The sequence below is a fragment of the Eublepharis macularius genome, chromosome 19 (genome assembly GCF_028583425.1).
Source record: "Eublepharis macularius isolate TG4126 chromosome 19, MPM_Emac_v1.0, whole genome shotgun sequence".
Taxonomy (NCBI): domain Eukaryota; kingdom Metazoa; phylum Chordata; class Lepidosauria; order Squamata; family Eublepharidae; genus Eublepharis; species Eublepharis macularius.
The window spans coordinates 19,379,020-19,393,813 of record NC_072808.1 but is presented as its reverse complement, the minus strand read 5'-3'; the positions used below and the strand labels follow the sequence as shown (position 1 = coordinate 19,393,813).

The 14,794-nt window shown below is 44.1% G+C and overlaps 1 protein-coding gene across 1 annotated transcript in view; it reads right to left on the bottom strand.

Moving 5' to 3' along the window:
- The window catches only part of C3 (complement C3), a 78,765-nt gene that overhangs the window by 38,403 nt on the left and 25,568 nt on the right, over positions 1 to 14,794 (bottom strand). Inside the window, 7 exon segments of the mRNA XM_055003293.1 lie at positions 468 to 607; positions 757 to 842; positions 3,772 to 3,883; positions 10,855 to 11,055; positions 11,991 to 12,065; positions 14,324 to 14,453; positions 14,555 to 14,716. Coding sequence (XP_054859268.1) covers positions 468 to 607; positions 757 to 842; positions 3,772 to 3,883; positions 10,855 to 11,055; positions 11,991 to 12,065; positions 14,324 to 14,453; positions 14,555 to 14,716 — 906 coding nt within the window.

The window sequence follows — 14,794 nt, the reverse complement described above, 5'->3', positions numbered from 1 at the left end:
AAACCATCTTTTTAACCAGGCTTTTATTTAAAGATCTTGTCTTACTAGCTTTTTAATTGTATGCTTCTGTTTTATGGATGGTTTTATGCTCTTATATGTCCAACGGCTTGTTTTAAATGGCTTGCTTTTAATATTGTGCTGTGGTTTTAATTGTAAGCCACCTTGAGCAGGACTTTGAAGAGGTGGCATAGAAATTTCCAGATAGCAAACAAACCACTAAACAAACAAATTTGTTGTGAAACTGAATTTCATTTTCAAAGAGAAAGGATAGAAGTGTGACTAATGCTAGAGGGTTCCTGAAGCTGAGCTGCACAATTTATGGGTTGCACCTTGGAATTCCCTGCCATGAACCTGAAGATGGTATCTCGATATGGCACTTTTACTAGCAAAATTCCTAGTGCCAGGAAGGGTACAAACTCCCTCCGTTCTGAATGCATATACACCCCAGACAAAACCCCCGAGCTCACCGTAATGTCTTGGTCCCGATAGTTGTAGAGAACAGCTCGAATCTCCACCTGCTCATTTCTCACTACTGAGTAAGGCACCTTCAGGTCAATGAAGAAGTCCTTCCTCACTACGATTTCATAAGGATCGGCCACGCAGACCCCTGGAATGAGGGGAAAGGGGGAAAGAATAAAACGGGGTTACACATAAAATCTCCCTTTTACCTCCTCCATGTTTTCCGAGGCAGGCTGTAAGCTCACCATCAGTTGCACAACTGCTTCCCATAAGTGCCTGCCATACAAAACCCCTTACCTTTGGTTTCTGACAAGCTCACAGCCAGCACCTCCCAGGTTGTGATGGAATCTTTCAGGAAAACAGACACCGTCTTGGATGAGATCCTAGATACAAAGAAAAGGTGCCAGGTCACCTATGGGGGTTGGGCTAGATGACCCTAGAGGTCCCTCCCAAGCCTATGACTCTATGACCTGTCCTAAGCACAAAAGGGTATAAGAGGTGCAGTCTCAAAGTGGAATGAGACACAAAGCTGCTGCAGAAAATGGGAGGCGGATGAATGATTCACTCTCCCTCCTTTCCTGTAACATCTAGGACAGCTGATCCCAATTCTGATGGTGCCACACAGCACGATCCCCCTGCCACCAGCACCCAGCAATGTGAAGGGGGTGGGGGTAGGTGAAAATGCACAAAGCTGTAGTAACAGAAGGCACATGCTAAACATCCCAGAGAAAAAAGCATGCAGGCTGTTTTCACTCGCAGACGCACTGGTATGTTTGACATATGGTTCTAGCCTTAATCCACATGCTTCAGGGAGAGTTTTTCGGCAGGTGGCAACTTGCTCGGTCACCTTCGAAGAGGACCTAAGTTCACCCTACAAACAGCAAGCCAGTGAAGCAGAAAAGCAGAGGGGCAGGACCAACAGCCTAAGAAAACCGTCAAAATACCCCCCCGGAACTATGCCACTCCCTACTGACCACAGTGAGTGAGGCGTAACCCATGCAGTCCAGACCGGAATCTTCCTTTCCCTTCTCCTAGGGACTGAGAGCTAAGTGACGAGTGATGTGTTTTTTAACATGTCAGGGATGCAATTTTACCTGGGAACTGTAGTTGAAAACAGCACTGCGTCCCTAGCACAGGGAGGCAGGAGAGGGGAAGAGCTTTTCAAAGGCAGCTGTGCAAGATCGCGGGGGGGGGGGGGGGGAGGAACTTTGCAATTGTTTTCTTGCAGTCTCAACAGAGAGATGAACTACCAGCTTTTTTCCACCCCTGCCTTCCCACGCTAGGGACAGGGTCCTATATTCCTCTCCTCATTGAGATTTTAAGAAAACAATTGCAAAGTTACTCTCCCCCAGTGATCTCGAGCAGCTCTGTCTTTGAAAACTACAGGTCCCAGATAAAATTGTGTTGTTGTTTTTTTTTTTGTAAAAGCTTTATTGTTATATTCCAAGAAAAAAAACCCGTCACCACAACACCCGTGTAGGGACAGCCAGGCGGTAGCTACATAAATATTATTCCATACCATATTGTATCATATTCACAACTACTCCCAATACAACTCTATTGCCCTATACATCATTCCACATAACCTTACAATCAAATATACTTCTCAATTTCCTATTAACCGACTAATCATCCCAAATTGTTTAAACGTTTCTAAGTACCTCGCCATCCTTCTAAACCAATTCTCCTCTTGTTCCCTAACCTTTAACCCATTCATTCTACGTATCTTCATCGTAAGGTACTCTAAAACTGTTATATTATTCATATTTCCCCGCCAGTGATTAATAGTCAATTCCTTAGCTTCTTTCCAATTCCTTGCTATCACCTGTCTTGCTGCTACTAACATCAAATTTATCCACTTTGATTCCTCTCTTGACCTTAACCCTATTCCATCCAAATTAATAACTGCCCTTGCTTTAGATATTCTAAAATTGTGTTTCTGACATGTTAAAAAAACACATCTGGAGTCACTTGTAGCTTTGAGGCAAGCCTAGTTTCCAATCTTTATGCAAATCATGTGGGACCACAGGTTTGTCTTGAAACACAATCGGGGGTAAATTTAAACTTCCTTCATCCTGGCTTCCTGCCTGCCTTTTTCATAAGCTTATATCCCATGTTTCTGCGGTTCAAGGTGACTAGCAGTCATCAGAATTTACAGAAGAAATACTCAAACAGTTACAAGACCAACAAAATTGGTGGTAGGGTATGAGCTTTTGTGAGCCACAGCTCACTTCTTCAGATACAGCTAGAATGTGAGTCCCTCTGTCCTTATATCTTGGACAGTGGAGTGATTGCAGAAGCCAAATGGTAATAGCCGGTGAATGACAAAGGCAGGCATGATTGAATAGGATGGGGTATGCAGAGGGGTAGTGGGTGTGAAGAAATCAGCATCGGTAATGAGATAGGAAGCCTTTGTCTCGATTCAGTCTATTTATCAATTCAGCAGTGCTGAATTGCAACTGATAATGAAACTCAAGACAGTGCATCCACCAGGACTGAATCGAGACAAAGGCTTCCTGTCTCATTAACAATGCTGATTTCTCCACACCCACTACCCCTCTGCACACCCCACCCTATTCAATCATGCCTGCCTTTGTCATTCACCGGCTATTACCTTTTGGTTTCTGCAATCACTCCACTCTCCAAGATATAAGGACAGAGGGACTCACATTCTAGCTGTATTTGAAGAAGTGAGCTGTGGCTCACAAAAGCTCATATCCTAGTTAGTCTTAAAGGTGCTACTGGACTCTTACTCTTTTCCACTGCTTCAGACAGACTAACATGGATACCCATCTTGATCAAACATTCATGTACAGTATAAAATGCTCATTAGAACCACAGACTTTGTTTTTTTTAAAAATCAGCATTAGGATTCAACCCGCTGCAAAGATTCAACCCACCACCAAGAAAGCCCAGGCCAAGGTCACTGCTACTAGATGGAACCAAGATCCAATCAGCAGGGCATGATGGGAAGGTATTAATGGGCATATCAGCTCATATGGGAAGGAATATGTGAATCCCAACTCTTGTATGTAAGAATGAGCACCGTGTTTGGATCTTTGACAAATGGGAGGCTGAATCTAACAAGATAGATTGATCTCATTTTATGCCATTTTATCCACTATATTTTCTCTCAAAGAATCCTGGGAACTGGAACTTGAGGGAGGGTGCTGTAACATCTTTTCAAAGTCCCCAATCTCCGCCCCTCCCCACCCCGCCATAGTTCTTAGTATTCTCTATGGAGAGGGAACGACCATGGAATCAGTTTAATTGATGTGTTGATGACGCATTGCAGAAGACAAAGACAGGTACCCGGCATCATTCGCTGGTGTATCCAGCCGTTCCATTTGCCACAACCAACTCTCAGGAAACTCAGTTCTGGAGACAATCTGGTCATCAGTTAAGAAACCATCATCAATATCACCTGGGAAATCAAGACACACACAAGCTTAGGTTGTTTTCTCAAAGGGAGATTGGCTGAAAGGTTGAGTCTGGAGCTATCTTCTCTCCACACACGGCTAGCTGCTTTTACTCTCAACACCACGGAGCTGCCAGAATGGAGATCTCACCAGTCTGCAGTTTGCACACTGGCATGCATTGAGGTTGGCAATCCATGCTTCCAGCGTACTGTGAAGCTCAGAAGAACGAGGCCAGACTTAGACCATGCTTGCTCATGAAGCCCTGATGGCATATGTGGATTTATCTCACAATATAGTTGAGACAGAGCGTAAGTGTTGGGGTGGGGTCAAGTCCTTGGACCAGTAGCATTCTGTACATTGAGGGGGGGCGGTCCCCAGTGTAGTGTCTGCGGGACCCACGGCACCCCTTGATACCTTTTCTGGAGTCCACCAAGTGTTTTTAGAAAGTGGGCAGGGCTTTTGCCAAGCAAAGCTTCTGATTAACTATTGGAAATTTGATTGGCTGTGCAGATTTTTTTTTAAATTGCTTTGGCAACAGCTGCCACCACAGAATAAGGATCTTTACAGTGTGGCTGATGATCAGCTGCGCCAGCCATTTTGTGGTTGGATCTGCCTCCTGTGGCAGCCATTTTGTGGCTGCACCGACCACACTGTATCAGAATTCCAAAAGTGCCTTTCAGTTCAAAAATACTGGGGACCTCTGCTCTAGAGTCTCCAGTGACTAAGTCCAAACATATTCTCTGTTGTATTCTTGTATTCTCAGATTAATGGAATAGTGCCACATTGTGTCCCTGTGGAATGCCAGGGCTGTGGAAGATTGGCTTCCCATCCCGCCACCTGGGGTGAGGGATTCTCTGCCCCTACCTGCTGTCCCCTGGTCCAGCTCACCTGGCCTGTGTGTGTGTGTGTGTGGGGGGGAGACCAGGCAAAGAATCCTGGAGCACACAGACTGAAAACGCCCCTTTGGAGGTATTTTCCACTTTGAGCTATGCATGCATGCGCCACAGCTCCTTCTTTCATCCCACTGGAAAATGAGTTGAAAGGGATGAAGGAAGGCGCCATGGTGTGTGCATGTACGCTCAAAGAGAAAACTGTCTCCAAAGGTTTTTTCAATGGCTCCCTACTTTAAATGCTCTCTTCAAGTAGAAAAGTACCATATTACGGAGTGGCCTGGGCTACAGCCTTTTCTCCTGGTTTTTACTTGCAGAGTTTTTAGTTCTCATCCCAGTTTGGTGTAGTAGTTAAGAGCAGCGGGACTCTAATCTGGAGAACCGGGTTTGAGTCCCCACTCCTCCACTTGAAGCCAGCTGGGTTACCTTGGGTCAGTCGCAGCTTCTAGAAGCTCTCTCAACCCCACTCACCTCACAGGGTGTTTGTTGTTGGGATAATAATAACACACTTTGTAAACATCTCTGAGTGTGCGTCAAGTTGTTCTGAAGGGCAGTATATAAATTGAATGTTGTTGTTGTTAAAGTAACTGCTCTATTGACCCCCGGTGTCTACCACACAGGTAATTTGTGTAAAATGTTCAGCTTTGGGAAGTGACCCTATAACAGACTCCCCAGGCAGGGAACACATTTTCCCAGATTAACCTTCAGATAGCAATAATGGCTGGCTGAACAAACTTCACGTAGAGCGGAACTGCAAGTGACAAAAGGCACAGGTTGGACACTTGTCAGCTTCCCTCAAGTTTTGGCGGGAAATGTAGGCCGCTTGGCGGAATATTGGACAAGTGACAGTTGAAAAGTCCATTGGACAGCAGTCGGAGAGCCAAGCTGCAAGACCAGGATGCCTACATTTCCCATCAAAACTTGAGGGAAGCTGACAAGTGTCCAACCTGTGCCTTTTGTCACTTGTAGTTCCGCTCTTAGTAAGTTAAATGGAAACTGCGCAAAAAGTTAAATGGGTTAAATGGGCAAAAGGCTTTTTCTGACTCATGCCATCCTTGGAACGTGCTGGAATCAGACAGGAAGAATGAGATCTGTGGTGAATAAAAGGGATCAAATTCATTCTAGCCTACTGCTGTTACAAGGCTTGGTATTAAGCTCCTCTTGTTTTGTTTTTTGATAAGTTCCTTTTCTTTTTTATGGTGGTGAATAACCACTTAAATCGAGCTTACAGTTTGCTTCCTTGGCTATAAGAAGTATAAGAGTGTTTCAGGGTATTTGGAGTGAATTATTGCCTTTGTTGCTTTGATTCTTGGGGATGAGGCAAGCAAGATCAGCAAATGTTTCTGTGCAAGAGAGCAGTGAGCCTCAGATAGCTCACTTTAATAATCTAGAGTCTGGTAGCACCTTGAAGACTAACCAACTTTTTGGTTGGTTCTGACAAAGCATCTGATGACGAGAGCTGTGGTTCTTGAAAGCTTATGCTACAATAAAGTTGGTTAGTCTTAAAGGTGCTACTGGACTCTTTGCTATTTTGCTACTACAGACTAACACGGCTAACTCCTCTGGATCTAATAATCTACCTTCTGGTTCTAAGAAGATTCCCCAGGAAAATGCGGAGAAAGAAGCGTTGAATGAATCTTTCAGACCCCTTCCTGGAGCAGAACAGAAAGAAGTGTTCGTAAGATTTGAAAAATTAAAGGCAAGACTTACTCGCATTTCAGCTGATGAATATGATTTTTCTACATCTGTGGAGCATAAACAATTGCTCCGAACTCAGGGTCAAAACACACGAGACACATGGGCGAGTGTCGAATTCTGCATGGATCCCTGGGAATTGTAGTTTAAAAAACCCAGCCGCTCAATGTGAATATCAGCTCAGCCAGGGAGAATTGCAACTGGAAGGACTTTCTCACACACACCCTTTCTCTCTTTTGAAATCCTCCGGGAACTCAGGATGGGTTGTGGTGGTTGGGAATGACATAACTCGAGGAAGGAAAAAAGCTGAAGTCCTTTGCGAATGAGAGAGAAACCCAGTCCCTCCCATACTTCTTCTTCTGGTAGGGCCTTGTTACATCCTCTCCCCTGCCCCATCTCTGGGCTCCTGAAGGAAAACCAGCCAATTGGATTTTTGAAAGGGAATCTTTGAAAGAGAATCTCTTTGAAAGAGAATCTCTCCAGTCGAGCGAATGGCTGTTCTTTGGAAGAAGATCCGCTTCGTTCGGTTTTCCTCCAGTGGCTTGGAGAGGGGGCAGGGTAAAATTCCCATTCCCAGGGACCAATCAAGTGCTCTTCACATGAAATTTATCTCATGTGTTTCCACTCTTAGAATCGCAAGAGGTGGTTGACACCACGGGGCTAATTGAGCTCACTTGCAAAATGCAGTAAAGAGGAAAGTAACCAACCAGTTGTTCCTGTAGCAACTGGGCTGAAACTAATTACAATTACAGCGAGATCTGCCCTAATAATAAATAAGCAAGCAATTGAGGGAAATTTATGGCCAACTGGTTCCCATTTGTCTTCAGAAGGGGATGTTACTTTGTCTAAGACCACTTCTCATGGACTCAAAGTTGCTGTTATTGAACCAGATGCAAAAAGGTTACTTGTGAACAATGACACACTCCCTTACAGAACAATAAGATTAAATTACTGACATGGACTAATGATTGGCATAATAAACAAGGGGATTGGGATCTGATAGAAATGCTGAAGGATTTCCATATCTTTTGTTTACAAGAGACTTGAGCTAAACCCCCAATTAAACTAGACGGCTTTAAAGCTTTCAGTCTACAAGCCACTTTTGGTGTGACTAAAAGAGGATGCCCAGAGGGTGGCCTTGCAACCTGGGTGAGAAAAGATTGAAATTTAAAGATAATTCAAACAGATCTTTTTTTAATGATAGCGCAATAACTCTTTTAGTTAAGATGTTTGGTGAAACTTTTTTGATAATTAATGTGTATGTTTCTTGTTTAAATGCTTTCGTTCTTATTACAAAATTTTGGTTAGCTTTAGATAAATATGTAGAAAATTTGGTTATCAGATATCCAACAGCACAGATTATCCTTATGAGTGATATGAATGCAAGAGTCGGTGCTAGTAATACAGATTTTCTGAAATCTAGGTTTGGAGAGGGCTTGGTCTTCTCTAAACCGAGTAACAGTAGAATATCTTTGGATGGGGGCAACGACATTGCTGGCATTTATTTGTTGAACTTCACAGTAAAATATAATTTGGAAATTTTAAATGGCCACCAGGAATTAATGTCATCTTGTCAGATAGCTAACTTTACTTATATCTCCACTAGAGATGGGCACGAACTGAGGGAAAAACCAACCATGAGGTTTGCAGTTTGTCACGTTTCATGAATCATGAACTACGAACTTTCACGAACCTGCCTCGGTTTGCGAACTGGTTCGTTTGGTTCATGAAAACGTCGCTTCCAGGTCAGCGAATTGTCACTTCCAGGTCAGCAGAAGGTCACTTCAGGGTCAGCAGAAGGTCTGCAGAAAGCCCAACCTCCATTGCCTAGGAAACTGATTGATCGGCGCCAGGCTGTCTGCAGTGACGAACCAAAAAACAAACCAAACGAACCAGCCTAAAGTTTGTGGTGGTTCATCAGAAATGGGCTCTGACGAACCACTGGTTCGTGAACCACAAACCAGCCTGGTTCGTGCCAAACTTTGGTTCTTATTTCGGTTTGTGCCCATCTCTGATCTCCACCTAAGGAGACAGTGTTTTAGACTATATTCTTGCAGCAAAATAGCTAAATTCAAGTATAGCTAAATATGCTATGATGGAAATCTTTTGTAGGGATCGTCTCTCTGCAACATTTGAATTAAAAGTGCATTCTAATTCTTATCAAAGTGGTAGGCCATTATATCGCAGGTACAACAAGTGGAACTCCTATATTGCTGATAAAGCTAAGAAATTGATTAATCAGGAAAATATAAATAACATTAAAAGAGAAAACATCAATCATACAACAGGGCAAAATTTAGGTGAATTACTGGCTAAATTATTGGGACCATTTCAAACCTTATTTTGGAAACATGCTACAACTGTAAGAAAGGTGGGAAAGATGGAATGGTTTGATGAGGAACGTCAGAAGGCTAAATCAGAATTTAAGAAGAACTATTGAAGAATGAAAAAATGCTGTACACACCTTCATATCTCGTTACATTCCTCAAAAACAACAACAACAACATTCGATTTATATACCGCCCTTCAGGACGACTTAACACCCACTCAGATCGGTTTACAAAGTATGTTGTTATTATCCCTACAACAATCACCCTGTGAGGTGGGTGGGGCTGAGAGAGCTCTGAGAGAGCTGTGACTGGCCCAAGGTCACCCAGCTGGCTTCAAGTGGAGGAGTAGGGAATCGAACCCGGTTCTCCAGATTAGAGTCCCATGCTCTTAACCACTACACCAAACTGGCTCTCTCTCTACCAATTTATAGGAGGCTGTTGCGTGTGAGATTGATGTGGCTAAAATTTAATAACTGTGCCCAATCAAAACACCTTAAACTGTTTCAAAAAAAACTTAATGGTTTAGATAAGCAACAAAGAAATCCTGAAAGCGAAAAGGAAATCTCTCCAGAAACCTGGGCAGATTCTTTTCTATGTGAAAGTGGAGGCGCTGAGGCCAGCGGTAAGTTCTCTGAGTTGAAACATAGCTTAGCTTCGGTTACAGAAACATGGGAGATAGTTAAACCTGATGAGGTTCTTAGGCTGATTTATTGCCTAAAACCTGGTAAGGCCGCTGGAAGTGCCAGGCCAGAGCACTGAGGGGCCTGGGCTCTCAGGAGGTACCAACCAGGGGTTTGGTTGGCACAACCCTCCGTGGTGGTCTGCCAGTCTGAGGTTTGGGGAGCCCACCCTCAACTGAGCACAACAGAGGGGGCCACCCTGATGACTCCTGCGAATGCCGCGCCTCACATCGAGAAAAACATTGGGGAATAAGTGCATGCAGAAAATTCAAAAAGCAGCTTTGAGAATGCTGTATTAAAGTCTGAAGCGGAAGTTAAGCATGTGAAATTCAGAAGAAAACCCGAAGAGGAATGGGGCCAGAACTGGCAAAAATTATCTGGGCAATCAGTGTCTGCCTGGTTGGACTGCCAACCTCCAGTTGAGAGAAGATTGAGGAATAACCACCATGATAATCTAACCACTACTACAATTTAATCAAAGTTCTCTTGTGAAATATAACTATATCTATATACTTCTTTGTGTAAATATACAAAATTGCCTCCTCATCATATTCAAAAGCTGCTAACATTATCATAACCGACTGAGATTCACAAAAATTATATAAATCCAAACAATTTCTTAAAGGTTTGCACAAGATATATATATATATCTTGCAAGATATATACAATATATATATATATATATATCTTGTATATAATGCACTTTAATTAACTGCTTACTGCTGTCAAAGGGTGGGCTCTACGACATCATATCTCTACTGATCTCAATCCCTTCCCCAAACTCTGACCTCTCCAGGCTCCACCCCCAAATCTCTAGGAATTTCCCAAATTGGAGTTGACCACCCTACTTGGGTATACTTGACTCCTAAGAAATGGCCCCCTTCTCGGCATCAAGGGAGCTGATCAGCCACAGAAAGCCCTGAAATCCTTAAATGGTGCTTGAAGAGAGGTGTCTGGTTGACAAGAGGACTGAAAGCCCTTTGCTTTTGTGGGTGGCGGTGGCTCAAAGTTCTCCTTTCTCTTTGGGGTGTGGAGTAGAGCTGGAGAGGTGCCTGCGAGGACCTTTTTACCATAGCAGTGTATGTGCTTCTTTATCCTTTATTACCCTTCCCTTCTTTCTCACCGTTTCTCTCTTTGTCTTTTTTTGCTTATATTTGTAAAATATAGACATTGATCTCGATCTAGATATTAATCTAGATATCAGTCTTGATCTTGGTATCAATCGAGACTGATATCTATATCTAGATATAGATAGATATGGATGTAGATAGATATAGATATCCACGCTACCCTTCCTGTCAGTCTACGAAAAATACTAGCCTGATCTTCCACCTGTGTACCGCTTCTTGCTCCAAAAGAAGAAAAAAAACCCTCTACTTGCTTCTCGATAGGATCAGCTGCTCCTCCCGCGCCTTCTCATCCCGGATGCTTTTGATGTATCGGCAACATTCAAGGAAGGCAGTTTTGCACTCGTTCTGATCTTCGATGTATTCTGCTCGCTTCTCGCAACTGTGCCCCATGGGGTTGTCCTGCATGCCATCTTCGCAGCACTTCCTCAGCCTCCGATCTTGATAGCGGGCCACTGAAAGATAAAAACCTCAGTCAAACATTAGAAAAAGTCTTTTCTCCACACCATTCTCGGTCCACTGTTCAAAACAGGAGAAGGCTGGTTTCCCGATAAACGCTATGAAGGAGCAAATCCAGTTATCCTTTTTGGAGAATGAGTATGCAGAAATATAGGTGCACGCTTTGATTTTGGGCTAGGCTGTAGGGGGATTGTCCTTGTCACAGTTATTTTTATTGTTGCATTGTATTTTATATGATTTTTTAAACAAAACTAGTCATTTGACTGAGAAGTGGGTTATAGATATGAGAAACGATTGAATATAAGTCTCCAGCTATTGGTCCTTCAACCCCCCTCATCTGAGAGAGTTTCAGGCAAAGAAAGGTTTTATAGCCCTGCCACTTGAGATACTTTTAAGGACCTTTTCAAGGTACATGAAATTGCATTGAGGCAGACTAATGGTGCATCGAGCCCAGGTTTACACCAGCCCTGCTAGTTGGGACACATTTTAACAGGAGACAACAGGGGCTTACCCTTCCAACGACTGAGCTGTGGCTCTGCAAGGGACCTGCCCAATCCAACTTGGCCACCCTCATCTAATCTGTCCGGCAGTGGCTTTCCAGAAGCGTCTTCCCTAGACTACCTGGCCGAGGTTCTTAAGGTAGAGATGGAGCTTCTTCTTATCTGTGAGTTGTCCCCAGGAATTTCTACAGGAGACACTTAGCTTCTCTGCAGTGGGTGATGGTGAGATGCAATTTTTCTTGAACAATTTTTCTCTCTGTGTTATGTAGTGATGCTGGATCCTTAAAAGAGGAAGTATGGCCACCTCACAGGAAGAGGAGAGTTTCTTCATAGAAGGTACCATATGGGCAGCAAATCTATCTAAGAGCTCTTCCAGGCTCACATTTTGACCTCTTGGGGTAGCCAGCCCTGCCCCACTCCTTCCCACATACCTTTGCTGGCCTTGGATTCCAGGAGCTGCAAAGAGCGGCGCCGACGGCGTCTTGCAACCTGCTGGCACTTTGGATCTGGGGATGGGAGGAAGGGGGGAGGCAAGAAGAGAATATAATCCCACTGGCTTGAAATAAGGAAAATCCACTGATTTCCAATTCTGGTACATACTGATCCTGTGCCTGTTTTCTCAAAAGTAAATCCTGCTTAATTGAACTGGATCTACTCCCATGTAGGACAGAAGAGATCTGCTGCCAGCAGCCCTATCAAAGAATCACAAAGTTGGAAGGAGCCATACAGACCCTCTAGTCCAACCCCCTGCCCAATGCAGGATGAGCCACAGATAACATTCATGTATAGGATTGCCAGGTGCCCACCAGTGGTGGGCAGCACCACTGTGGTTTGGCCTTCTGCCAGCTAATCACTGGTAATTGGCAAGAGGCAAGCCACCCAGCAATCACCCGCCAACACATCTCCACAATGTGCCATAATGATGCCACTTCCAGAAGTAATGGCCATTTCCATATGTCTTACCTTCCCTTGGAATGACCCAGAACATTGCACAAAAAATGTGGAAGATCGTGTTTTCTCGCTCAAATCTCGCGCGAGAAAACACGGTCTTCTGTGTTTTTTGCGCGATGTTCCGGGTCGTTACGAGGGAAGGTAAGCCATGTGGAAACGGCCAATGTCATTGTGTGTAGGACGGGGGGTAAGACCATGTACGAACTTTGTGTCAGGGCTGATTCTTAAAGAATTGGCAGTGGCACAAAGCATGTATGCACGCTCCTTTCCTTGTGCAACAATGTCACTTCTGGAAGTGATGAATCAGGAACCAAAAGAGGTTGAGTGACCAAGAAAAAAATAAAATAAAGAAGAAATATAAAAGCAGGCTGAAACTCGTTGGTCTTTGTGTATGTATTATCAATTCTGTGATTTGGTTCCTTTTTATGTGCAATCAACTGTGTGACTCTGTGTAACTGCTCTTACAAGGTCTCCTAGATTTTAACCTCGTGGCAAGGTTTTTATCACTTTTACACTGTGTAATAAATAATAATCATACTTCTTTATTTTATTTTATTTTATTTTATTTTATTTTATTTTATTTTATTTTATTCTTGGTCATTCAACTTTTTTGGTTCCTGACTTATTCATCAGGTTGGTTTTTCCTCCTCTTGTTTTTGTACTCCTGGAAGTGATTTTATCATGGGCTGTTTCCACACTACTTACCTTCATCCGGAACGCTGTGGAACGTCGTGAAAAAAACATGGAAGACAGCATCTTCTTGCGTGAGTTTTGTGCAAAACTGGTGCGAGAAGACGCTATCTTTCGCGTTTTTTCCGCGCCATTCCGCGCCATTCCGGATGAAGGTAAGTAGTGTGGAAACAGCCCTGGTTAGGCACTGAGGATGAAATGCTGCAGCCCCCATGCTCTCTCATCCCAATTTCCCAGTGGTTGCCAGGGCAACCCGGCAACCATATTCACATACATGGAATGGTCCCCCAATGGCTGCTGTTTCGAAAGTCAGATTTACAGGATATGTAATTCCTTTTTCTTAAGGAAAGTCTGGCCTGGTTGATGGATGGGAGTGGGGGCTGTTTAATTCTATTCCCTTCTGCCATTTTCCCACTGAAAATTGCTGATCCCAAGTTGCTGTTACCCCATTGGGGAAAAATAAACTCTAACCTCCCTCACAGTGTTGATGTGAGAATAAAATGTGTGAATATAGTACCTTGAGCGCCCTGGATATTTTCTCCTTGGATGACTCTTCTTAGAAACAGTGACCATTGGAGATTCATTGCCCATGTTTCCATATAATGTCCCCAGCTTTTTTGAGCCTGTGGTTACCTTTGGAAGTCTGACACAGCATGATTGGTAAAGCCATAAAATGGCTGCTGCAGGAGCCACAAAATGGCTGCCACAGCTTACCTTCAGTCACACAGTCAAGATCTTGTGCTGAGAAGGCAGCTGTTGGCAAAGCAGCATTTTTGAAAATCTGCACAGCCAATCGAATCTCCAATGGCCAATCAGCAGCTTTGCTGAGCAAAACCTCCACCTGATCTTGTCTATTTTCTAAAATCACCAGGTGGGTGCCAGGAAAGTGCCACGGTGCCCATAGGTACCACGTTGGGGACCACTACTCTAACTGCTGGCATCATTGCACACAATTCCAGAAATGTGTCCCAGCACCCACAACATTGGATTCTGGAAGACAGCTGTGAGTTGGTGGGGCTGGCATTGGGGGGCAGCAAAATGCCCTCAGACCACCGGATGCCCTCTCAAAACGGAGATCTCATATTGGATTGCACCATCTCACAGAGACAAACCCCCGTAATACCTGATCTTTGAGGTGTGGAAATCTGATTGCTAGTCTCCAGGGTCAGCCCCGCATCTGCAAAGACACCCACGTTGTTACTGCCGCTGCCAGCTGTGCATCCAATGTCACTCTTCTCCACAGTGTCCCATATCTGCCATACAAATGACACAAATGGTAGGACCAACTCAGCACCTGCCAGGTTCAACAAGCTCAGTGCTGGCTGATCCTCCCACGGTGAAAGTCCTGCCTCACCTTTGACTGGGTCAGCTTGTACTTCTTGTTGAGGACGTAGACTCCCTTGTCGACAGCCACGAGGCCAACGTGAGCATTTGCATCCCCTTCCAGTTTGATTTTCATTCTCGTTCCTGGTAAGTGGATATCATTATCCGCCTCAGTTGCTCCTGTCACAACCAGCTGTTGAACAAAGGTGGCCATGAGGATCAGCAAACAGCAAAGAATAACGGCAGGCTACAAGCATATATCAAAAATTGC